Genomic DNA, 24,336 nt, shown 5'->3' with positions numbered 1-24,336 from the left:
TGAACTTTCCCCTCCAGTTATTACTGTGGTGTCTGCCCTGTTTCCCTCACCACCTTCTGCTCTCAGGGGCCTGACACACCTAGTGTGCAGGCTAGGTATTGGTTCTGTATTTGATGACCGACAAAAGCACAATCCTCCCAAGCACTGGGAGGGTGGCACTGCAAGGCCCAGCCAAAAATTTCCATGGAGGGTGGGGAGCTCTGGGGACACAGCCACCACTTACATCAATGAAGGATGCATTCACGTAGTCCGTGTTCTCCTCACCTCTCTTAACTGGAATGATCACTCTGTTGAATTCATCTGCAGAAGGACAGAAGCTGTGGCTCCCCAATGGCACCTGCCCTCTCCTACCTCTCTTTCAATCTTTCCCTCCCACCCAGGCCCTGGGGAGGTATAATCCCAGCTGGGCAATAACGTGCTGGTTCCCAGGCCAGGAGGGAGAAACCTTTTGGCCTTCATGTTTTTTTTTTTTTTTTTTTTTCCCCCCAGAAGCCACTAAAAACCTAAGAGCAAAAAGAGGCAATACTCTAATTCTGGTCTCCAAGCTGAGAAGTGGAAGGAGGGATGGGGTACAAAGACTTTGGAGTGGGGAGAGGACTCTTACATGGAATGATCTGTAGAACTCGGTTCTTCTTCATGTTGGCTGGAAGGTTTCCAGTCCGCATCTTGTCATTCTGGATTTTGATTGATGTTAACTTCTGAATTGGGAAGGAAGGGGAAACATTCCTCATCTCTGTAACTTGGCAAGATGATGGCTGTCAGACCTGCATCTTCAGGCTACTCCAGCTGCAAACTGTTCCTCCCTGGAGCCCCGACCTCCACTTCCACATGTTCTTTCTGGAACACCATTTCTTCTATCACAAGTTCAGTGAACAAGCCAAGAGTGTTTGGGAAACACTGCCTTGCGGACTCCTTGTGGACCCTTCTGGGATTCCCTGGAGCTAGAACTTTATGATCCTGGAATAAGGATCCTGGCTTCATAGGAGGGAGTGAGCCTGCCTCCACTCCAGAGGCTGTCTTGGACTCATTCGAAAACCTTATTCAAACACAGATGCTCCCTTCTCCTGATTCTGAAGTTCCTTCTTGATCCTTGCTACTTAAAATGTAGCCCATGAACCAGCAACAGTCTCATGGCATTAGAAATGCAGAATCTCAGGCCCTAACTCTCTTTCTCCCTGGCAAATCAGAACCTGCATCTTAACGGGATCCTACAGTAATCTGTGTGCACATTCTAGTTAGAGAAGAGCTACTTTAAGGGATGTGATCTTTCCCACTGCAACCCAGAATCTCTTCTTCTGGGAACAGTTATGTTGACAAGAGTGTGACATACTCCTTCAGTGTGCTGAGAACCACTGTCTAATGGCATACAGCAGAGGTCAACAACCTATGGTCCATGGGCCATATCTGGCCTGCTGCCTATAAAAAAACACAGTCATGGAAACACAGCCAGGCTCACCTGTTTATGCAGCAACTCCGGCTACCCTGGTGCTACAGCAACAGTGTTAAGCAATTGCAAAACAGACAGACTATACTGCCTGTAAAGCCTAAAATGTCTACTGTCTGGTCCTTACACAAAAGGTCTACTGCTGCTGTACATTATAATACATACAATAATATGCCTGTTGGCAGGGGGAAGTGGGCTGGGGGACTTAAACAAAATACCACTGCCAGATTTTTTTGTTTTGTTTTGTTTTTTCTTCTTTCCTCCTAACAAAACCCAAGTGATTCTAACATGCAGGACGGGTTGAAAATGACTAAGTTATGAATAAAGGGCAAGAAACCCACCGCTTTAACCACATACATATCTTACAAGGGGATTCCCCATTTGTTGCTAAATCTCTAAGAGCCAAGCATTCCATATTCCCCAGAGCACATAGATCCTTGAGTCTGAAAGAGGGAGTTCAGCTCCAACTCACCTTAAATTCCTCCTCTAATCCATTGTTGCTGGTCCCTGGAATTTTGTTGTAAATTTTCTGCAGATGTGTTTCTAGAGAGGTCACCTCTAGTTCTGTATCTCCATAGAGATAATGCTCCAGAAGGGCTTGGTATATGAAGACATACTGCATCTGAAATGCCATGATGCCCAAGTTCCCAGTTATACACAACACGTCTCTGTGGTGCCAGATGACCCCCTCCCACCCTCAAATCACTCAAGTCCACTTCTCCTTTGACCCTAGCAGGTATAAAATTATTCACTCGTTTCCTGGTTCAGTGAGGCAGGACTTCAAATGCATGAATCCCTGGGTTGGGGGGGCGGTGTGCTTAACTTGGGAGGGAGGGTCCTACACTGGCAGCCTCCTAGAGTGCAAGCCTGGAGGGAAGGACAAACCCAACTCCTGCTCATTCTGACAGCACAGACTGAACAGTCTGAAGGGCTGTCAGAGCCTGGTGACATACGAAACCTGGGCCAGCCCCCCTCCCAGTGCTGTGCCCTTTGAACCCCATGTCCCAACCACTGAGCTGATCCTACTGCTGCTCCTGGACATGGCTAAGTTGAGTCACAATTCTGTGGGCACTGGTTCTCTCAGCTGCCTGCATGTGTGCTTGCAGGACCTGTTCCTCATCCATAGAGTCTAGTGCAAATGACACATGCCTTTCCAACTCCCCCGTGCTCCATGCCTCCTTTCCTTTAAGACATAGTTTATAAAGGTCCTTCATCATATTGCATGATGATCATTTACAATAACCTAGGAGGCTGAGTAATCCATGATGCTAGTAGATGTTTTGGTCCTGGAATGCCCTCTGCCCACCTTACCCACAAATCACTCACGTCTGTTTGCACCATCTGGCAGCGCTGGGCCCGGATCCGGCTCACAAAGCCATACACGTCCACTTTCCGCTCTGTATGCATCATGTCCAGCATGGCATCAATGACAACAAAGGTACCTGTACGCCCTACACCCGCACTGCAGCCAGAGAGCAGGGGTGTTAATAGGATGGCCAGCATGCCTTGTGGGAGCATAGAGGGAGGGGGTAGCAGAGGCCAGGACTCTTTCCTCAGGCCAGTACATTCTAATTCTGAATGGGGAATAGCTGGAAGACTGATGGAGCCAACAACCCCACTGTACCTTTGGTTATCAGGACCAGGGAACCCTGACACTTAGAAAAGTGTGAAAGCACCAAGCACACAAAACAACACTCAATCTAGCTTTCTGGCTTCATAGCAGTGGTCTCCCCACCCCCAGTCTTGGAGGACTGCCCTTCCCTCTTTCCTCAAATGGTCTATCCCAGCACCAAAACTTGAGCCTGGCTGCTGCCCCAGGACCCTAACAGCTTATCTGCTCTGTGTCAGCCTCCTCTCATCAGCCAGGGCCCCTGTGCTTTCCTTTGCTCTGACCACGGGCACAGAATATGGTATAAGCGGGAAGCCAAGGGTCAGCCACACTGACCTGCAGTGGACCACGATGGCCCCTGCATACTGAGGGTTACAGGCTTTCACCTTCTTGAGAAACTTGAGCATGCCGATAGGGGTGAAAGGCACCCCAAAGTCTGGCCAGCTGGTAAAGTGGAACTGAGTGATGAGGCGCTGTGGCTTCCTGTTGGTCACGTCGCCCACCTGTGGAGTGAGGAGATCCTGTGTGTGGGCAGGGCAGTGCCAGGGGAAGGGAGGCTTAAAAGCCAGGGCCAGCTGTGGTTGTCAGTGACAATGGGGAAGTGAGAGTCTATCCAAAGAAATGTTAACCACGGAGAGAGGATCTCTTCCCAGGAATTCCATGGGGTAAGGCAGGGGCTCTCACAATTATTCTCAGCTGACATGTGAAACGTGAAACTCAGAGAGGTGACCCTGTCAAGGTCTCAGAACTAATTAACAGCAAATGCAGGTCTCCTGACTCTTGGTAAGCCCACTTTTCACAGCACTACTGTGCCCCTTAGCTGAAGGCAAACTTTGCTCAAGCTTCCAGGGTCACTCAGGAGGACCAAGAGCAGGGGCCACCACATCCCCGATGTCAAGATCCTTTGAATTAAGAGAAGGTGAGTACCCAGAAGATTATACCACATCCGAGAGGCACTTGGTTCATAACTACGATGATGAAACACTATCTCAATAATGTGTTTTTTTCCCAGTCATGAAAATGCTCCTCCCTTAGCTTTGACAGAATTCCCTAAGAGCCCAGATGTCTGGTTTCAGAGCCCAAACAGACCTCACACTCAGTGATTCCTGACCTGAGTAAGAGAGGGGTAACCCAGTCTGTTCCACCTTCCTAGTAGTCAGCAGAGAAAGGGGGCAGGAGACAGTACCTGCTGAATGCAGAACTTCCGCACTGTGTAGTCCACCAGGACAGTCACATCCTCTACTGACACACGAATATTCCCGTAGGTCCAGCAGCCTTGGTCTGGCCAGTACTGGGCACACTTACACTGGAAAGGAACAGACATGCATCCCCTGATGACAGGCCTCCCGCCCCAGCAGACATGAAGAACCTGAAGGAAAGGACCACAAAAGCCCAGACAGAAGTCCTCAGAAAGCCCCCAGAGAAGGCCTCTTCTCTCACCTTGGTCCCTGCAGACTTATTTTACTGTTCTTTTTTCAAGTTCCTCAGCTTCCATCCTGTTCAGCAGTATCTCTTGACTTTTACATAGCCCCAGCTCTATACTACTTCTTTCCCACTCCTGTTTCCTTAGTTCAGGTCAAAATGGCATTACTTTACCTACAAAATGTGCCCTTCCAGAATACCCAGGTTATGATCTAGGGACAGGCCTGTCTGATCCCCTGGAACCAGCAACCTGATGAGGGGCTTACCAAAGCGGGATGATGCCTTCTCTGGTGCCTGGGCCCTGAACAGCTCCCGAGAGTAAGAGGTAAGGTCAGAGGAAATGAACCTATAGCCCAGCTCTAGTGCTATCCCTCCTAAGCACTGCAGAGCTGCTGATTAACACATCCAACACCCCACGGTGGGGATCAAGGGAACTTAAGGGCCATTTTGAAAAAAGACTGTCATGAATGCGGGTTCCTCTCTGGAGCTTGTTCCAGAGCTCAAGACTGGTTCTGGCCATGACACAGTGATAGGGCTGGCCAGGCACGGACTCGGTGGCCACAGCACGAAAAGAAAAGAAAAGGACCAGTCAGAAAGCTACTTGCACAAGGATCAGGCCAGGGCCTCAGATTCCCCCTTGCACCCCACAGGGTCTCAGTTTATACAGCTCCCTCTGCTAACTCTGAGGAGGTACAGGAAACCAGGAGAATGAGGGATTGCAGAGGTCCAGGGAAAAAAGCTCCTCTGTAGCTTTTGGCAAATGGCCCAAGTCCTTCTTTTAGGTTGTTTTGAAACCAGTGAGTTGCCTGACTATCAGACATGGGGAACGTGCCCTTGGTGCACCCCTGAGGTTCATCTGAGACCTCCAGGCCCTAGGAAAGTCTAGGAAGCGCACTGGCCTGGGTTCTGTCTGGATGACTGGCACAGAAGCCACAAAGGATGCACCAAAGAGGGACACCCCAGGCTCAAACAGGAGTTCTTCTGCTGGTCACGCTGATCTAATTTCTTCACTCACCTCCTTTCTCTCCTTCAGGTTGGTCACCATGACAATGGTGGCTGTGTTTTGTTCCCAGATCATCCTCCAAAAATCATTCACTGTTTCTTCTTTTGGTCCTAAAGTAGCCAATAGCAAAGATGAGGAGAGCACACACCAAGGGGAAGAAATCTGCTGGGAAATTGGGAACATTTTGGAAGCCTATGCCCACATGTTCTCAGCTAAATATCCAATCCATCTATCCATTCATCCACCTACTAAGTGAACATTTCCCATCCACCCTGTATGTGTCAGGCACTTTACCAGGAAGTGAAGGGGGCTGGAAGGCTGTCAAAATGTAAAGAGAACACAAATAATGTCTCCCAAGGATATTACAGATGAGGATTAGAAATCATAACTGCTCACTAAATACCTATGTTATTGGTCAGCCAATGAAGTAAGTGCTTTGTATCTCATTTACTCCTTCCTAACATGCTCTAAGGTAGGTGTTGTTAGCCATAGAGATGCTAGGTGGCTTGCTCAGTCTAGAATTTAAAATTTACTGCCATCCAGTCTTTTCCAAAAAGCTGCTGGGAGATTTCTAAACAAAATGAGAATGCAAGCAAAGAGAAAGAAATGGGATCTAACAGGATAGAGGCTAATGGAATTCCCTGGGTGTTGGTGAAGGAAAGGCTCAAGATGACAGAGGACAGAGGGCAACCAATCCAGAATGGAACTGAAGAAATAAGGCTCTAGAAGAATCGTAAGATTAAAAAAATTTTAAAAGTTAAGCCTCATGTTTCTGAAGGTACTGAGAGGAAATAAGTATTTCTAGTGGAGAGTCTGGGGGGAAAAACTCAGTGCTAGGTATATAAAAAACTAAGTAAACAGGATAAAGAAGGTAAGTATTCATTTGGAAAAAAGGAAAACCAAAAACTGTATAAAACATCATGTAATACTTCAGTTGTATATAATATTAGTATAATAATAATAATAATGTAATTAATATTATCTCAGCTCTAAATTGTGATTTAACTCTCCTGGGAGAATGGGGGAAAGGGACATGTGTATGCATGTATGTCTGAGTGTAAGACAGTCTGTAAGATGATTAAATAAAATATCATCTGTCATAAGAAGTCATCAAGAGATAAAAATGGTTGCATTAGAGTAAAAAAGTGAAGAGGAAATGGGGGAGAACTTTGTTTTTATATGCTTTGTAATACCCTTCTGACTTTCTTAAACCTTGTATTCCCTTTGGTAAAAATAAAAAAAAAATAGTAATAAGAAAAACAAATAATGACAGGGTGGACATATGCCAACAAGATGTACAGAGGTAGAGTTGTTCTACTGCCTAGCAAGGTCAGGAAAAATCTCTTGGAGATGGTGACATTTAAGCCATATGTTGGGGTAGATGAGGCAGAAAGGAATTTAGAAAGGGGATATAGGGAGAAGAAATGCTCCAGGCAGAGGTGCTGGGGACAGCAGCAAGAAAGAACATGAGATGTCCAGGGACCGTAAGGAGTTCAGTGAGGTTATAGTATAGGGTACATGGAGTGGTAGAAGACGGAGGGGGAAAAACAGGTACCAGAATCGAAAGAGGTAGAGGCCAGGCTAAGGAAGGCTTGTTGTATAAATAATGGAAATTTGTTGTAGGATATCCACAAGTCCTAACAAGAGCTTTGCATCAGTAAAGGCCATTCTGGTGGAAGAAATGCAAGGAGCAAGGCTGGGACCTAGAGGTCAATTAGTAGGTTACTACAACAGAGCTGGAAAAAAAGATGGGGATAAGGCAGTGTTAGAGAAGACGGATTTTGGAGAAAGAAATAAGAGAACCACTCATATTCAGAGTGAAGAACAGGCAGGAAATCTGGATGATCCCAAATCTGGTTTGGTTGATTAGTTGAACTGCCTTCTATTCATGGTGACAGCTAGAGAATACAGGAAAAAAGCAGTTGGGGGGGCTGAAGAAGACTGATTTTTTTGTTTGTTTGTTTTTAAGTAATCTCTACATCCAACATGGGGCTCAAACGTACAACCCCAAGACCAACAGTCTCACGTTCTACTGACTGATCCAGCCAATGCCCTAAGGCGTATTTTAGTTTTTGATGTTGAAGAGTCTGTGGAGGTATCCAGGTGGTGAGTTAGAAAAGCTGTTTGAAGAGGTGCCTGGCTAGCTCAGTCAGTTAAGCATTTGCCTTTGGCTCAGGTCATGATCTCAGGTCCTGGGACTGAGTCCCACATCGGGCACCCTGTTCAGTGGGGAATCTGCTTCTCCCTCCCCCTCTGCCCCAATCCCCTTCTTGAGCTCCTCTCAAATAAATAAAATTTTAAAAAAGAAAAAAAGGAAGAAGGAAGGAAAAATAGCTCAGAAATTCAAGAGAGTCAGCAGCCAGACAAACAGAGGCGGGTATTAGATGAGGTCTCTCAAAGAGAATACAGAAGAAGAAAAGGAGGGGTCAAAAAGAGAATGTTGGAGATCTTCAGCATTATTCAAGTTCAGAAAGCAAACGCCTGGGATGAAGACTAAGGACGAGCAGATGGAGAAGCAGAACTAAGAAATGGTGCCATGAAAGACAAGAGTGGAGTTTCAAGGAAGTAGTCATCCACAGATTTGGGGAGAAACTATATTTAAGAGGCAGAAGGAAGAATAAAAGCCAGAGAAGAAATATTTAGAAAAGTGAGAAAAACCAAGACTGAATGTCAGGAAATAACAGAGGAGAATTTCAAGGAGTGTGAAGTACTGTGGAGAGGCTCAAGAGGAGGGGGTGTGTGAGAAAAGATCTATCAGAAAATCATAGGTGACCTTACTTCAACAAATATTTTAGCATCGACAAGGTCCCATGGCAAATAAAGAGAGGAAGAGATTGCACATTGGCTACTCGTGCTAGAATGATCACTGAGCAGGTGGCAGCTGAGCTGGGCTTCAGAGGGTAGACCTGACTTAACGGATGGCTACAGAGGGTGAGAAAAGCAAGGCCTGGTTAGGCAATGGCCAGGCCCCAGTGGAAGACTGTAAGGGCAAGAAGGATCTAAGGTTTTTCTTAGCCACCTTATTTTACTTCTGTCTCTGTTTTATCTCTACGATGGTACTACTCCCAAAAGAACTTCCTGCAATGATGAAAATGTTCCATATCTGCACTAATATGGTGGTCTCTAGCCACATGTAGCTATTAAGCCTTAAAATGTGACTAGTATGATTGAGAAACCGAATTATAAATTTTATCTAATTTTAGTTAATTAAAAATTCTAATTTTAAATAGCCCCAGCTGGCTAGTGGTGATTGTATTGAAGAGCATAGCCACTTAACCAGAACTTCTGTTAATTTTGGTGTAAACTGTCCTCTACCAACTAAGGGCCCCAAAAAGGCATGGACCATCTCCTGTTTTATTCCTGTATATATCCCTATCACCTAGGCCAGTGCCTGGCACATAACAGATGGCCAATAAACATTTGCTGAATGGCTAAATAAATGGGCTCTGCTGGACCATAATAACATCAATTATTTTGCAGTGCAGCAACATCATGATATTTTTACTAGGATCCCAAAGATGGAGGACACTTACTAAAACTTGAGGCTATGGAAATGTGTGCAGAGCACATCTAATGTAATGGCACTAGGTCCCTACTCTGAGGGTTCCTAGACCACTTTTCTGTGAATAACAGAGGAGCTCAGGCCCAACAACAGGGGGAGGAGATGAGCCAGCCTGGACCCTGTGAGGTGGCCAACTCTCTCGGGAGACTGAATCTAAATTCAAACTCGAGAAGCCTGGCTTGCACCTAAGGTTCCCATCAGGCCCTAAGACAGAGGACCTCATTAGAGAGAGAGAGAGAGAGAGAGAGAGCGCGCGCGCGTGCGCGCACGCGCATGTGTGTGCGTGTGTAGCCTTCTCCAGTCTTTTTTATGCACATACACAAAAGGACTTCTTTAACAGGATCTCTGGATACTGTCATCAAGATAAAGGCCCTTAGTTATAAATGTGCAAGGCAGATTTTATTTCTTTCAGATGACAGTGATTACAGAAAAATTACAGCATTCTCATTAATCTATTTAGCACCTGCACCAAAAAAAAAAAAAAAAAGAAAGAAAACCCACTAATGAACTAATGGTTGAGCCCAAAAGTAGAAAATGATCATTACTTTACCTTGTGCAGCAATGAATTTGTTCTTTTCTTGGTAGCCCTGAGGGCAGGGTGGGGGAGAGATGAGGGATAAAAAGAAAATGAGAACGAAAAATGGATAGGAATGAAATTCCAGCTCCAAGTTAACAAAGCCTCCCTTGTGAAAAGGTCCAGGCAATTAACAAGATTTCCATTCTAGAAATTGCCGAAGGATTAGCTTTGGATACCAGGAATAAAAGATTACAAAGATCACATGGTCTAGGTAGTCTTCTCAAAGTGAATTATTAATGAACACTGGTGTAAGAACATCCAAATACCAACACCTAGGCTAGACCCTGTTCCTGATACCTTCTTAGCAGCTGAGAGTCTAGGTGTCAGTGCTAACCCTCCAAGCCAGATGCATGTGTGGTGGTTCCATGGATAAAGCTGGGCGCACATCAGGAAGGAAAAGGGGTTCTTTTCTTTTCTTTTAAGGGGTTATTTCCTTGATAATCCTTTACCCAGGTCCAAAAACCTTTGGGGAAGAGCCTGTGGGTATGTGGAATAGTTCCTAGCGTTAGACAACTGGGTTCTCTGTTACAGGTAGTAGAAGACAGAAGCAAAGGGGCCTGGTAATGTCATTGAATAAATACGGAGCCTTGGAAAAACTAACTACTGGCAGTATCTTTCTTTTCCAGTTTTTACTGTTTTAGTGATACAACTTTTCAACATTTTTAGATATAGTGTTCACTTGAGAAGTCCTAGGTAAGTGAAAAATCATCTGACTGAAGGATTATAAATGACCCTCTGTTGAAGACAGCCATAAGATGGGCAATGAGGGAGGAGGCAGCTTCACAAATGGGACACCACGTCACACCAAGATGATGGCATGAAATACAAGTCTGCAAGGCAGTGGCAGAATAAAGGAAGGGGCCTGAGTCTGAGAAGCCATGTTCTATTGTAGTTCAAAAGACAGGAAGGTAGGGCTGCTTGCTAGCACAGAAGGAGAAAGCTTCAGACCCTGAGAGATGGACATATTTAAAGTCAGTAATAAGAAGCTTGTTAAAATTTTTCTTGAGGGGCGCCTGGGTGGCTCAGTGGATTAAGCCGCTGCCTTAGGCTCAGGTCATGATCTCAGGGTCCTGGGATCAAGCCCCGAGTCGGGCTCTCTGCTTAGCAGGAAGCCTGCATCCTCCTCTCTCTCTCTCTGCCTGCCTCTCTGCCTTCTTGTGATCTCTCTCTCTGTCAAATAAATAAATAAAATCTTTAAAAAAAATTTTTTTTTTTCTTGAGAAGGGGAATTTAAGTTTCTACAAGTATTTTTAATCATTAGAAGACGGAAACTGAGAAAGGCTTAATTTGTTTATAACTAAACTTGTCATTAAAACTGAGAAGCTCTTGGGAATGTGTTAAGCCAAGTCATATCCCTGCTCCACAAGAAGGCACTAATTTCTCACAGGAGCATGTGGGCCATGAACAGCTTAACAGCCCTGCTGGAGGGCCCAGCCCCAATGTGCTTCTGTCCCAACCAAGACTGTGCCATATGTCCCCTATGAATGCATGCTGACATTGTGATATGGCAGCATTGCTTAACCAATAAGGTATAGCTAGAATGAGGCAAATCTACTGCTCTTCCTTGTGTTATGATCAAGGAAAAGATAAAATGTGGCTCTCTGGTTCCTGAGATGTCTTTGGATTTTCGAAATCAAATCATTGGCTAGCTCTAGGTGGTAGCTACATTCCTATCTGTTAAAAATAAAAACATTCCTAAAGACCCTACTCTGTTTAAAACATCTAGAGGTAAGTGAGGAAATTAGTCCCTCTTAAGACTCCAGGTTGGCAACCCACTTGCCAACTGTGCCACTGTCTGTTTCATCATCTCCTGTAACTAATGTCAGGTTTGCTTTTGAACCTTTGTGGTCTCCAACCCATAGGTCTCATTCCACCCCCCTGCCTGCTGCTACCACTCCACAGTGCTGTGTACCACTTCTCTTCAAGATTCCCATTTGATCTTAGCTCTCTGTGCAAGAAGGGCTTGGTAAGGGGTTGCCCAGGGTAGAAATGGGGATTAACTATAAATGGACAATAAGGTTCTTACTGGTGTGAACAAAACGTTTTTAAAAGTAAGAGGTGGGTTAAGCCGCTGCCTTCACCTCAGGTCATGATCTCAGGGTCCTGGGATCGAGCCCCAAATCTGCCTCAGCATCCCTGCTGAGCAGAGAGCCTGTTTCCCCCTCTCTCTCTGCCTGACTCTCTGCCTACTTGTGATCTCTCTCTCTGTCAAGTAAATAAATAAAATCTTTAAAAAAAAAAAAAGTAAGAGGTGGGGCACCTGGGTGGTTCAGTCAGTTAAGCATCTAACTTTGGCTCAGGTCATGATCTTAGAATTCTGAGATGGAGCCCCTGTGGCAGGCTCTGCGCTCAGCAGGGGGTCTGCTCTCCACTTTCCCTCTGCCCCTACCCCCACTTGTGCTTCCTCCCTCCCTCTCTCTCAAATAAATAAAATCTTAAAAAAAAAAAAAAAGGGAAGAGACGCAAGTATCTTTGAGGTTATGAAAATATTCTCAAGTGAACTAGTGATGGTTGTACGTATCTGTGAATATACTAAAAACCACAGAGTTGTAAACTTTAAATGGGTGAAAATTATGGTATGTGAATAACACCTCAGTGAAGTTGTTTTGTAACCTGCTTATGTCACTTAGCATAAATCTTTAAAGTTGTGACATGTATCAGAATTTCTGTTCTTTTTTTGAGACTGAATAGTACTTCACTGTATGCATAGACAATATTTCACTTCTCCATTCATCCACTGAAGGACAATTGGGTTGATTCCGCCTTTTGGCTATTGTGATTAATGCTACTGTGAACACGGTGTGCAAATTCTATGGGTATCCTCTTCACACATCCGACTTCAGTAGTCAGGCCTGCTCTTGTTAGCTTGTGCTCACTTGTGCTCTCCTTTTCAAACTTTCTTTACTGGCTCCTCACACAGCTTACAGAACATACTCAAGTCTCTTGGACCATTTGTGTAAACATTGCTAAATCATCATTAAAAAAATCTCCTCCCAGTTTCAGCTCTTCCCTCAGGCCTTGGTTCAGAGTAGACATAACTAACCAGACTTACCTAGTGTCAGATATTCTTGTCCTGTTCTTCTCCCTTACTTTTACTCAAGATGGTAAGACCTGCTTTTGTTCTTACTTATCTGAATAAGCTCAAAAAGGATTCACTGACGCTTACAGAAAAGTACACCTTTAGATTTCCATGGGAAATCTTTTGGAATGACAACAGGGTAAACATAAGAATACATATGAAACTATCTGATCTTGAAAAAAATTTTTTTGGTCTTGGACGCCTGGGTGGCTCAGTGGGTTAAGCATCTGGCTTCAGCACAGGTCATGATCCCGGGGTCCTAGGATTGAGTCCTGCATTGGGCTCCTTGTTCCGTGGGGAGCCTGCTACTCCCTCTCCCTCTGCCTGCTGCTGCTTCTCTGCTTTTGCTCTCTTTCTCTGTCAAATAAATAAAATCTTAAAAAAAAATTTTTTTTTGGTCTCTTAAAAAATTTAGACTCCTCAGGAAAAACTTGAAATGACAAATATTCCTTCTAATGTGAAGCTGGAAAGGAGCCAGCAGATGGTAACCAATGGTCATTCAAGGTAACAATGAGAAAACCTTGAGTTCCTTACATTGATGAATGAAGCATTGATGTAATCAGAATCTGGAACTCCTTCAACTGGTGTCAGATGGACTCTAGAGTGATCATCTAGGAAAAAAAAATTAATGTTTAAGTTAATGATACAACCAGGCCAGCTGAGACATCTGTGCCTATGTGCATTAAGATATCACTGAAACACTGTTTATAAGAGGAATAATTTGGACGCATCTCAGCCATCATTCAGGGACTAGTTAAATAAATTAAGATGTACCCACAACAAGGAACAATAAGGAGTTGATAAAAAGGAAAATGAATATTTCTGTTTCTTGACAGATGAACTGCCAATATACACTGTTAAAAGAAAAAAGTCAAAGCAATGTAATCAGAATACTAATTGCTTTTTAAATGTATACATAATATGCATATACTCATATATGAAGAAGAAGACATGAGTATCTATAAATGTCTCAGAGAGTGGTCTCTGATATATTATACACCCAAAAATACACCAGAAATTTTTTTAAAGGACAAATTTTTCTTGAGAAGGCAATTAAAAAAACAAAGCAAAATTCAAACATTCTGCTGTCACATCCCACTGGATTATGCATATCCCATTCTGCAGACCACTGGCTTAGACAAATGTATGTTATAAGGTTATAAATCAACTGATTAGCAATGACTAACCCTGGGAAGGCGTTATGAAGAGAACTCTGTATTAGGATTTCTTTGCCATAAGCACTACAAAAAACCGTAACAACCATGAACATCCTATCTGGTCCCAGTGAAACTGCTCCTCTTGACCTAGAAACTTTAGGCCTGCCACAAAAACCTGGTCAAGCTCCCTCTCTGAACTTTATAAGCACCTGGGTCACTCTGGGGGACCATAAAGGCTCTTCCCGCCCAAAGGCTTGACCATACTTATTACCAACCCTCCTATGATCGATCAATCACAAGATTCTTCCCATCCTCAAAAAAATTTGGCTAGAGATGTAGTTTAAGATTATATGCCAGAAAACTCTGCAAACACTCACAAGGCAAGATGTTTACATATCGATTTTTTTCCTTGTTTTCCTCCTTGGAGGCAGCTTCACAGGTGGCTTGGATAGGACAAGCAGGGAGAGCCTAAAAGGTTAAGAGAAATTAGAGGAAGTTACTAACAGGGATAAACACCAAACATGCAAAATGCTGCACCATCCCCCGATCTGACAGCAAGTTTCTACCCTAACTTGGGGGACAAAGATGGGCTCAGGTGAACACTTGCAGCCTAACACAGAGAGTGCACCTCTCCTCTAAACAGCCTGCAAGCTCCTTAGAGTTTAACACCAAGAATCCAAAGGGGGCAGAATGCCCTTACGGTTACTATAAGCGCAGCATGCTCTTTATATGATTACTGTGTGGTTAGGGACCTGTTTCAATGCTGGGTCAAAATGGACCACCCCTGTAAACAGGAATGGGGACATAACTGAAGGGATGGCCATGTTAACCAACATGCAAAGATGAGAAGCATCTCAGAGTGAACCACACAGGAGGGGTCTGAATGGTCAGCTGAGTTAGGCCCTCTCTAGGGACCTGAAGGGAATGACAGCCCAGCTTCGAGTATCACGGGGCAAGGAAGCAAGGATGGGCAGGTGGGTGGGAAGACATTCACATGGATGCAGCAGTTAGGAAGCAGAGGATTTAAGTGAGTTGACATTGAACCTGCAGTAGTTTTGGAGCAAATGTAAATTAGCTAGTAGTGGGAAGTGTGTGGATAAAAATAAGTGGTCTGACATGAGATAGTCTGGGCTGTATGAACTTAAAATCTGTTAAACTTTCTAGGACCCCATTTTCTCATCTTTAAAACTGGGTCAATAATATCTGCCACATAAGAAGTAATTACCAAAATCTCAAGTCTAGCACAGAACAAGCATTCAATAAATTGGTTTTATAGAAGTGGGAAGCTAATAATCTTTACTATTTGAACCACTTTCCTCTTATGTGTTCCATATATTCAAAATTAAAAAAACAAGAAAGGAAATAGTTCAAAATTCCAACCTAGACAACCTTTCTGACAAGTAATTTGGAAATATGTTTTATGAATCTTAAAACTATCCATGCTTTGACCTAACAACTCTACTTTTGAGAATCTAGGCTAAAGAAATAAAAATCTCTTTGTTCACATTATTTACTTTATTGTCATTTGGAAGGATCCAAAACTGAAAACAACCTTAGTATTCAGCAGTAGGGGAACAGTTAAGTAAGTTATGGTTCATGTATTACTTTTCATTTGTTTTTTTCAATAGATATAGATTAGTACCTATTAGGCACCAGGATAAATACAGAGCAACAGTGGTGAATCAATCATATACACAGTTCTTGTTCTCAAGGACAATACAAACTTGTGAATGAAAGACATTAAACAAATAAAACATATGAATTACATACCATGAAAAAATACAATGAAAGAACAGAATGCTATTATAGAAAGTATCAGAAAGCCTAAGATATACCCAAATTTAGATTAAGGGTAGGTCTCTATGAGGAGAAAGGAGTGTGAAAAATAGTATTCTAGGCAATGAGACCAGCATCTATGACCCAGAGGCAGGAGAAGGCCTGGCTGTGTGAACTAACTGAAAGGTCAGTGAGAGCATGTATTATGTAGACAATGTGTGTGGTGGGGATGGCAAGAGGAAGTGGACGAGAAGGGCCTGGCAAGGCTGGGTCACACAAGTCCATGTAGGTCCCTGAACAGTGATTGAATTTTATTTTAAGTACATGAGGAAACCATTAAAGGTTTTTCAACTGCAATCCAGTTTACATGTTAAAGAATCACTGTCTGCTATGTGGAAAAGGGATCAGGAGGAAGGCGAGAATAGGAACATGGAAGGAGGATGGTATACGGAAAAGATGCATTTGACATACATTCTGGAGTTAAAGCTGGAATGAAGGGAAGGTGGGTTGGGGAAAGAGACAGGAATAAAGGATAACTCTCAGGTGCCTTTGAGAATCTTTTGATAATCAAAAAAATGTATTAAATAAAAGAAAAGCCAGTCTAAAAGCGACTTATTTTTCCAGATAGATGCAAAAGCTTTAAGAAGGGAGCAAAGACACTTCCTGGGAACTAGCAAGATCATGGTAGGAGAAATTAAAGTGGAAGACCCTAACAGGAGTCGGGATCTCATAGTCTGTCTGCCTTCAGTTACTCAAGAGAGTTTCCTTTCAGAGTTAAAACGCTGCCAGTTCTGCATGTAACTATACTGAGAAAGGCAATTCCTTGGACCCTATGCTGCCAATACATAAAGGGGGAAAGAGAGTTTCCTGGGCTGGACTCTAACACACAGAACAGAGACGTTACTTAAGACTGGAACTTCCCAGTTCACCTTGGTTTGTCTTCTTCCAGACAAGCTAGATTTCCACAGGTTTCCACCCTGGTACAGGGAAGAATGAGATGCAAGTTTTTAATGCCCTCATGACTAAGCCAGAGGCATTTTTCCATGTACACCCTTCTCTAAAACGATGTAGAACAGAAGCAGTGACAGCAAGACTCTTGAAAACAGTCCTCAGGGGTCAGTTATGACTATGACCACACCTCATAGTCCTATCAGCATTCCTAGCTCCCCACAGTCATGATGAAGAAAAACTAGGGTCTCCAGCCAGGCTGAAACCCCTAAAAGGAAAGTAAGGAAGCAACAAGAGCCACTGTTGTTGGCAAGAGAAAACAAAGGGCCTCCCTAGAGAACCTGGTGTTACATGCAAAGGGTCAGACTGAACAGCCTACAGCAGGGATGAAAACAAGGTGAACCCTACTTACTCTTTTAGTTTCTGCTCTGAAAAACCTAGCTCACAGAGCTAGGCACAAGCAGCTGACCCAGAAGGCTACCAGACTGTTAAAATCCCTAGAAACACTAGGAGGCATCAAAGACCATTTCATTCCTTGCTTAAGCCTTTACTGGGGACAAGGCTATGTATGAAATTTTTTTTTATATGTCAAGTTTTTAAAAAAATTCTTTTTCAATTTTTACATTAAAAAAAGGATATCCATCATACAACTTAACTTAGAAGTTCTCTTTGGGCCCTTTCTCTTCATATCCTGTTTTTCCCCCCTCCCACTACTTAGAATTCCGTGTTATCACCACCTTGCTTTATCTGTATCCCATACATTTTGTATTCTCAAACAATATATGTATTTTTTTATCAGTCTATTTTTGGAATCATAATCAAATGGTGACTTTTTTTTTCTTGCCCAACATTATATTCTGAAGATTCCCTCAGGCTGTTACAGGTAGCCAAAGTTCATTCACTTCAACTACTCTGAAGCACTCCGTTTTGAGACCATACCGTTTATTTATCCATTCTTCTACTGATGAATATTTGGGTTGTTTACAGTTAATAATTCTGCCTTGAATACTAATTTTATGTGTTTCCTCATGCACATATATAAGCGTTTCAAGTATTAGAATCTCTAACCTCACCAGTAAAGCCAAACTGTTCTTCGAGACAGTCGTACCAATTTACACTCCCCCCCAGCAATATTAAGTGGTCCAGTTGTTCTGGATCTTCACCAACGTTTGCTATTGTCAGACTTTAAATTTATCAAATGTAGGCTTAATTTACATTTCTCTGATTATTAATGAGGTTCACCATCTTTCCAGAGTTTACTGGTCAACAGGGTTCCCTCTTCTGTGAGGTACCTAGTCAAGGGTTTCCCCTATATTTCAACTGGATTGCTTATTTTTTATTAATCTGTAATTCTTCATTCTAGATACTCATCCTTTGTCTGTACAAGTGTTACAAATACATTTTACTAAGCTTGTGGCTGCCCTTTCATTTGCTTTGTCATATTTATGGACAGAGTCTTGGATTATAAGGTAGCCAAGTTGATTGATCTTTCCCTTTATCAACATTTTAAATCTTAAGAAATCCTTTTTTGCTGTGAGATCATAAGCATATGTTCCTCCATTACTGTCTCTGCTTCATTGTTTTGTCTTTTAAATTTCAGCATCTACACCAACTGGGACCTATTTTTTGTTTGGTTTGAAACAAGAATTCAATTTCATTTCTTCCCATAGGGTTACCCAACTGTCCCAGCACTACTCATTGTAAAGACCATCCTTTCCCCCACCAAAACTGCCATGGCATTTCTGCCATAAATAGGTTTCCACTCACACATGAATCTGCTTTGGGGCTATTTTGTTCCAGTGGTCAATCCATCTATTCCAGTGCCAATACAAAACTGTCTTAATTTTATAATAATTTTTTACATCTGGTAAGGCAGGTCTCCTCACCTTGTTCTTCTTCTTCAGGAATGTCTTGACTATTCTTGAATCTTTTCTCCTCCATATAAATTTTAGAATCAGCTTGTCAAGTTCCACAAAATACCTGTTGGGATTTTTATTGGAATTGCATTGAATCTATATATCAGTTTGGGGAGAATTGACATCTTTACAATATTGAGCCTTCTAATCAGTCCACTGATCTTAACTCTTCACTAGTTTAGAATTTTTCTTTAATGTCTTCAAACATTTTTATAATTTTCTCCAAAGATTTTGCAAATATTTTGTTAAATTTATTCCTAAGTACTCTACATTTGGATGCTATTGTAAATGGCATCTTTTAAAAATTATTATCATTTTTCTGATCGTGGCTTGTGTACAGAAATGCATTAATTTTTTATCTTGTTTTTGTATCTATCAACCTTGCTAAAGTAACTTACTAATTCTAATAATATATCTGATGAGTATTTGAATTTCTTCAAGGACAATATTCTCCTCTGAAAAAAATGCTTATTTTGTTTCTTCTTCTCCAATCCTTAATACCTTTCATTTCTCTTCTTGCCTCCTTGTGCTGCCTAAGATCTACAGTGCTGAGTCTCATTCTTTTCTAAATCTGAAGCCCCCTGCAAACACTCTAACTGGAGAGTCATCAGTGTCTGAGCACTCTGCCATAAAAGGCAATCTGCTCCCTTTTAAGGCAGTACATCACATCTCGGAAAGTTCTGTTTAGAAGGACCCAAAACCTAGACACACATTTCTTTTGTATTTCCCTTGTTCTGACTAGTGGAAAACCCAGAGGTCAGCTGGAGCTTTTCTCTGTCCCCTGGAAACCCATTAACCCCTAATTCCTTGGACTACTGAATTTTGACACAGTTCCTGCTGATTCCCATAGGCCTTCGGCTCTGATTCATCTATTTCGAGACAACTTGTCAATGTAGAGGCTATTCTGCCTCCACTTCACTCAGATGCCACACAGTTCCTGTCACCAGATTACACACACACGCTTCTCCACCTGGAAGGCAACATTAAGCGGTCTCTACAAGGATGCAGACTTGCAGCAGGGAGGGTGTCACATCTTGTAATTCACAGATTTGGATCATCTCACTGGCTCTACTCTTTCTTCTCTGTCACCTATCCCCTTCCTCTCAGGAGATAACTACATTTTGCTTTTTAAAACAAACAAACAAACAAACAAACAAAAAACACCTTGAATGCTTTAGGGATCTCAACAGGTGGCTTTTTAAAGTGTTTCTTTTAGATAAATTCAATGTTTCTAAGACAAAAGGTGGTCAATAAAAAAATTCTAGCTTGGGGCGCCTGGGTGGCTCACTGGGTTAAAGCCTCTGCCTTAGGCTCAGGTCATGATCCCAGGCTCCAGGGATCGAGCCCCGCATCAGGCTCTCTGCTCTGCGGAGAGTCTGCTTCCCTATCTCCCTCTCTGCCTACTTATGATCTCTGTCTGCCAAATAAATAAATAAAATCTTAAAAAAAAATTCCTAGCTTATAACTCTAGGGCGAAGGCCATCACCTAGAACTTTCAACCATGGGGGGGGGTGCTTCATGGAAATGCTGCACACTCTCCTTTTAGCCTGTCAAATATCTGAAAACAGCTGTCATGTCTTATGCTTATTATTCCTTCAGTTGTTCACCTCCATAATCCAATTTTTCTCCAGAACAATTTCCCATTTAGTGATATTCCTTTTCACAGAGACTTGATCACAAGACTCTTAGCAAAACTCAAGCTGGGGACACCAACTCTTTATTCTACATGCTATATATCAATTAAAGTACAGTAGGTATTATGCTAAAGCTAAAGTCTGTTAGTTTCATTTATCATATTAAGAAACTGTTTTGTAAAATGTTATGAAAAGAATATGCTTATTATAAAAGAAAAGTCAAATAATTCAGTAAAAAGTAAAAGTTCCCTATTATGTTTCTTATGTCTTTTAACCCTCTTGTAGAAAGCCACTGTTCATAGCTCCAGACTTTAAAAAGTATTTTTGGGGGGCACCTGGCTGGCTCAGTTGGTGGAGCATGTGACTCTTGATCTTAGGATTGTGAATCTGAGCCCCATGTTAGGTGTAGAGATTACTTAAAAAATAAAATCTTAAAAAAAAAAAGTATATTTTTAAAGGGGGATTATACCAATGTACAGTCCTCTGCAATGTCTTTTCTCCCAGAACAGTGACTTAGAAATCTAGGTTTAGACATTTATTTTAATGATAGTATAAAATTTCATAACGGATACCAGCAATCATTTAGCTAATCTATTTGATAGATACTTGCTTTTCATTTTACTTTCTTTGCTATTATAAATAATGCTGTAATGAACAACCTTCAGGAAACACATACTTGGTTTTGTGTCAGAGTCCCAGGAGTTAGGTCAGATAGTGTAAACATATGAAATCTGACTGATATTGCCAAATCATCCTTCTAGTGCTATACCATTTTAAACTTGCTCTACCTGTGCATAAGAACATCTATATCACAGGTCTCTGCCCATACTTGATACCAATCTTCTTAAATTTTCAAAACTAACAGGCCCAAAATAATGGTTAGTTTTAATCTGGATCTCCTTGATTACTACATGTAGTTCAGCTTTTCATAGGTTTATAGACCATTTGCTTTCTTCTGAGAACTATTAATTCTTCTACTGCAACGTTTAGTTTTGTCTCACAGGTCTGTAGCATCTCTTTATGTTTTATGAAAGTTTCTCTTTCTACCTGTGGCAAACAGTTTCTCCCAGCTGGCCACCTTTTTTTTTTTTTTATTTAAGATTTTGTTTATGTATTCAAGAGCATGCAAGCAAGCACAAGTTAGGGGGTGTGGGGAGAGCAGAGGGAGAGGGAGAAGCAGGCTCCCCACTGACTGAGCAGGGAGCCCAATGTGCAGCTCGACCTCAGGACCATGACATCATGACCTGAACTGAGGGCAGATGCTTTACTGACTGAGCCACCCAGGCACCCAACTGGCTACCTTTTTATGGTGTCACTTTTCATAGGAATATATAATATTTTAATGTATTTATTATCTTCCAATATATTCCATTGTGCCTTCTGATTCTTGTGTTTTGCTTAAAATAGCCTTCCTCACCCCATGATTATAAGCATATTATTCTGGTAGACACAAATTGGTGTGTTTGCCCTAAGTGTTGCTGTTCTCTTCCATGCCAGGGCTGGATGTAGGCACAGTTGCACCTGAGCCACACTGTGCCAATCCGAATTCTCAGGACTATGAAACCAAGAAAGCACAGAGACCTCCCTAGAGGGCCCCAGAGCCAGCAGGATAGGGCCTGTTCTGCCCAAGGTTTGGTAGTCTACCTCAGCTTTTGATTCTGTCAGTTTCTCCAAAGTCTTCCCAATTAATGGTTTGGGGTTTTTTGTTTTTTTGTTTCTTAATTTGCTTGAGTTTTTTTTCCCCTTTAATTTATTTGACAAGAGAGAGATCACAAGTAGGCAGGCAGAGAGGGGGCGGGGTAAGCAGGTTCCCTACTGAGCAGAGAGCCTGATGTGGGGCTTGATCCTAGGACCCTGAGATCATGACATAAGCCAAAGGCAGAGGCTTAACTCACTGAGCCACCCAAGTGCCCCGACTTCTCTTATTTTTTAAAAAAAGACCTTTAACTGACTTAGCAGTTTCCTATCAGAGAGGGGTTGTGGCTGGGAGACTGAGGGGAGAAATGTGGGTGAGGTGAGCCTGATTACTGGGTTCAGATAAAGGGAAAGGAGCTGTCAACCAGTTTTCAGGACAGGAAAGGGCAAGCCACTCCTAGTTCACAACTACATTCAGTCACTTCAGTTACTGCTTCCAGTTGCCTGGGGTATGTTCGAGCTTGTGGGAAAGAGGGAGGGGAAGCCCAATTAAAAGGAGATGAGGGATACTGAAATCAAGGGGTAGTGCAATTCTGATAAAATCAGATAATGAAATAAAGAAAAGTCCAGCTCTGATATCAAATGTTTATCTCTAAAGACAGCACAAAACTTAGGGCCTTTCTGACTGTGCCATGTGTTTTGCTGAACCAAATGTTAAGATTTCAGTATTTTGCTGGATGCCGAATGTTAATGCCAGTGGGACTCCTATGTTTCCTAGGCCACTCATGTGAAAGCCAGGGTCTTAAGTGAGATGACAACAGTGCTGAAACAGAGGAGTTGGAGAAAGCCAATTGTTAATCCTCTCTAGTATGCTCTCTACTGCACCCTGCTTTCATGAGAAAGACAACTGCCCCGTGACTCTGCTCTCATCGCTCATGGACAATCACGACGCAAGCACAACACAATGTGGAGGTTAAAATACATAAACAAAAAGAAAAGCAAAGAGCTAATACTTGGAGAAAACTGCACGAATTCTTTGAGTTGGATCATCAAAAATCCTAGGAATAGTTGTTGATACAGATTTTGGAGATCTTAGACCAAGGAAGGAAGAGCATCATTTTTTGGTAAGGCCAAATTTCTAGTTTGGTATGGTTAACTGAACTTCTGCACGTAGTATAACAGCTCAGGAGCCTGGCCACAAAATGGCAGGCTAGGTTGGCCAATGGAAACCTGGACTGAATGCTAAAGTCAGCTAGGTAACCATGAAAAGCCGCAAGTCCCTGGCATAAAGTGGGCCGGAGCTACCAGGGTTCCAAGAGGCTCAACCTTCCTGCTGACACCTTCACTGTGTCCCTGATGGGATCCACCAAGCGTGCCTTGCCAGAGAAGGCACACATGTGAGGAAAGCACTAGAATCTTTCAGAAGTGCTTCTGTGACTATCTTCACCAGAGTGAGATGCTCACAGAAGGGACTGGCTTCAAAATGGGATTCTCATCCTTCCCTGGGATGGAAGGAGCCTCAGAGGCCAGAGTCTCCAGGGCTCAGACATCTCTAGTTGTGGGTAAGTCAATGGGAAGCTCCCAATAATAGGAATGGGAGGCAGCCAGCACAGGTGAACTAAAGGAGCCTGACTAGACTGCCAAGCTAGAGAAAGGGCCCGTCTGCATCCAACTGCCAACGTGGGTCAGTTCATGACCCAGAACCCTTTAATGTTAGGCATGTGAAAAGAAGAACTTCACATAACATCAACACTCATATACCAGAAATTTTCTCTTCATCTTCTCCTAAGAATTTACACTACTGACCATGGTAACTCCACTGGGTAAAGGAAAATACACCTTTGGGGATCTAGCAGGTTCTGGCCTTAAGCTACCTAATCCCTGGGAACCTAGAATGCCACTATTCTATGCTAGTTAGAACAGAGCCTTTGCAGGCCAGGTAACAGAAAGAGTTTTGGCCCAAACCGCACTTACATTAGGAAATACCTACTTTCCCAATGTATGGTTGGAACAGCTATCACAGCAAGTGGCAGAATACTCACACTGGTCTCTTATCCCAATGGATAAGAAGGACCATTAAAATAGCAAGAACAAATGCAAGCTGAAGCAGTAATCTCTTTACCAAAAGGCTAAGAGGAGTTATAGAGGTCCTAAGTCTCTAGGTGAGTTATAGAAGTGCTACAGAAGACTATAAGTTGCAGAATAATGAGACAGTACATTTACATGTGTAAGTTTAGTGATGGTATGAAGCGAGTGCTCAATGACTTCCGGCATTAACTATTCTGATGCTTCCTACCACCACCTCCCCACATGCAAGCTACAAGAGAAACTAGCATAAGAGATCGACAGTGTTTAAGGATGTCAGTGGATTATAATATGCGAATCACATAGAACTGCCAATTTGTAGGTGCTTTTCCAGACGCACTCTCCTTTCCTACAGATTGACATAACCACTGGTACCTGGAATATAGCTACTGATTAATAGCTATATCTTTTTCCTTTATAGTGCACGAAGACTACATGAAGTAGTTCCCATTCTCATGGTAGCTGCAGCCCAAGTGAAAAATCATCTTG

At 42.6% G+C, this 24,336-nt stretch overlaps 1 protein-coding gene across 2 annotated transcripts in view; it reads right to left on the bottom strand.

Annotated features, from left to right (window-relative positions):
• LOC308338078 (receptor-type tyrosine-protein phosphatase alpha) overlaps positions 1 to 24,336 on the bottom strand; it is a 40,111-nt gene continuing 15,775 nt past the window's right edge. Inside the window, exons 4-14 of one of the 2 annotated variants that reach the window (XM_080831641.1) lie at positions 18,464 to 18,557; positions 14,231 to 14,321; positions 13,231 to 13,307; positions 9,591 to 9,627; positions 5,491 to 5,588; positions 4,240 to 4,359; positions 3,390 to 3,556; positions 2,771 to 2,906; positions 1,917 to 2,066; positions 605 to 698; positions 1 to 300 (exon numbers count right to left, since the gene is read on the bottom strand). In XM_080831641.1, the coding sequence (XP_080687767.1) occupies positions 92 to 300; positions 605 to 698; positions 1,917 to 2,066; positions 2,771 to 2,906; positions 3,390 to 3,556; positions 4,240 to 4,359; positions 5,491 to 5,588; positions 9,591 to 9,627; positions 13,231 to 13,307; positions 14,231 to 14,321; positions 18,464 to 18,557 (1,273 nt within the window). In that variant the 3' untranslated portion in view covers positions 1 to 91. The remainder of the gene's footprint in view (positions 301 to 604; positions 699 to 1,916; positions 2,067 to 2,770; positions 2,907 to 3,389; positions 3,557 to 4,239; positions 4,360 to 5,490; positions 5,589 to 9,590; positions 9,628 to 13,230; positions 13,308 to 14,230; positions 14,322 to 18,463; positions 18,558 to 24,336) is intronic. The other variant, XM_080831640.1, reaches the window with a different exon arrangement.

The sequence above is a fragment of the Martes martes genome (genome assembly GCF_963455335.1).
Source record: "Martes martes genome assembly, contig: scaffold_382, whole genome shotgun sequence".
Lineage (NCBI taxonomy): Eukaryota > Metazoa > Chordata > Mammalia > Carnivora > Mustelidae > Martes > Martes martes.
This window is presented reverse-complemented; position numbering and strand designations above follow the sequence as displayed.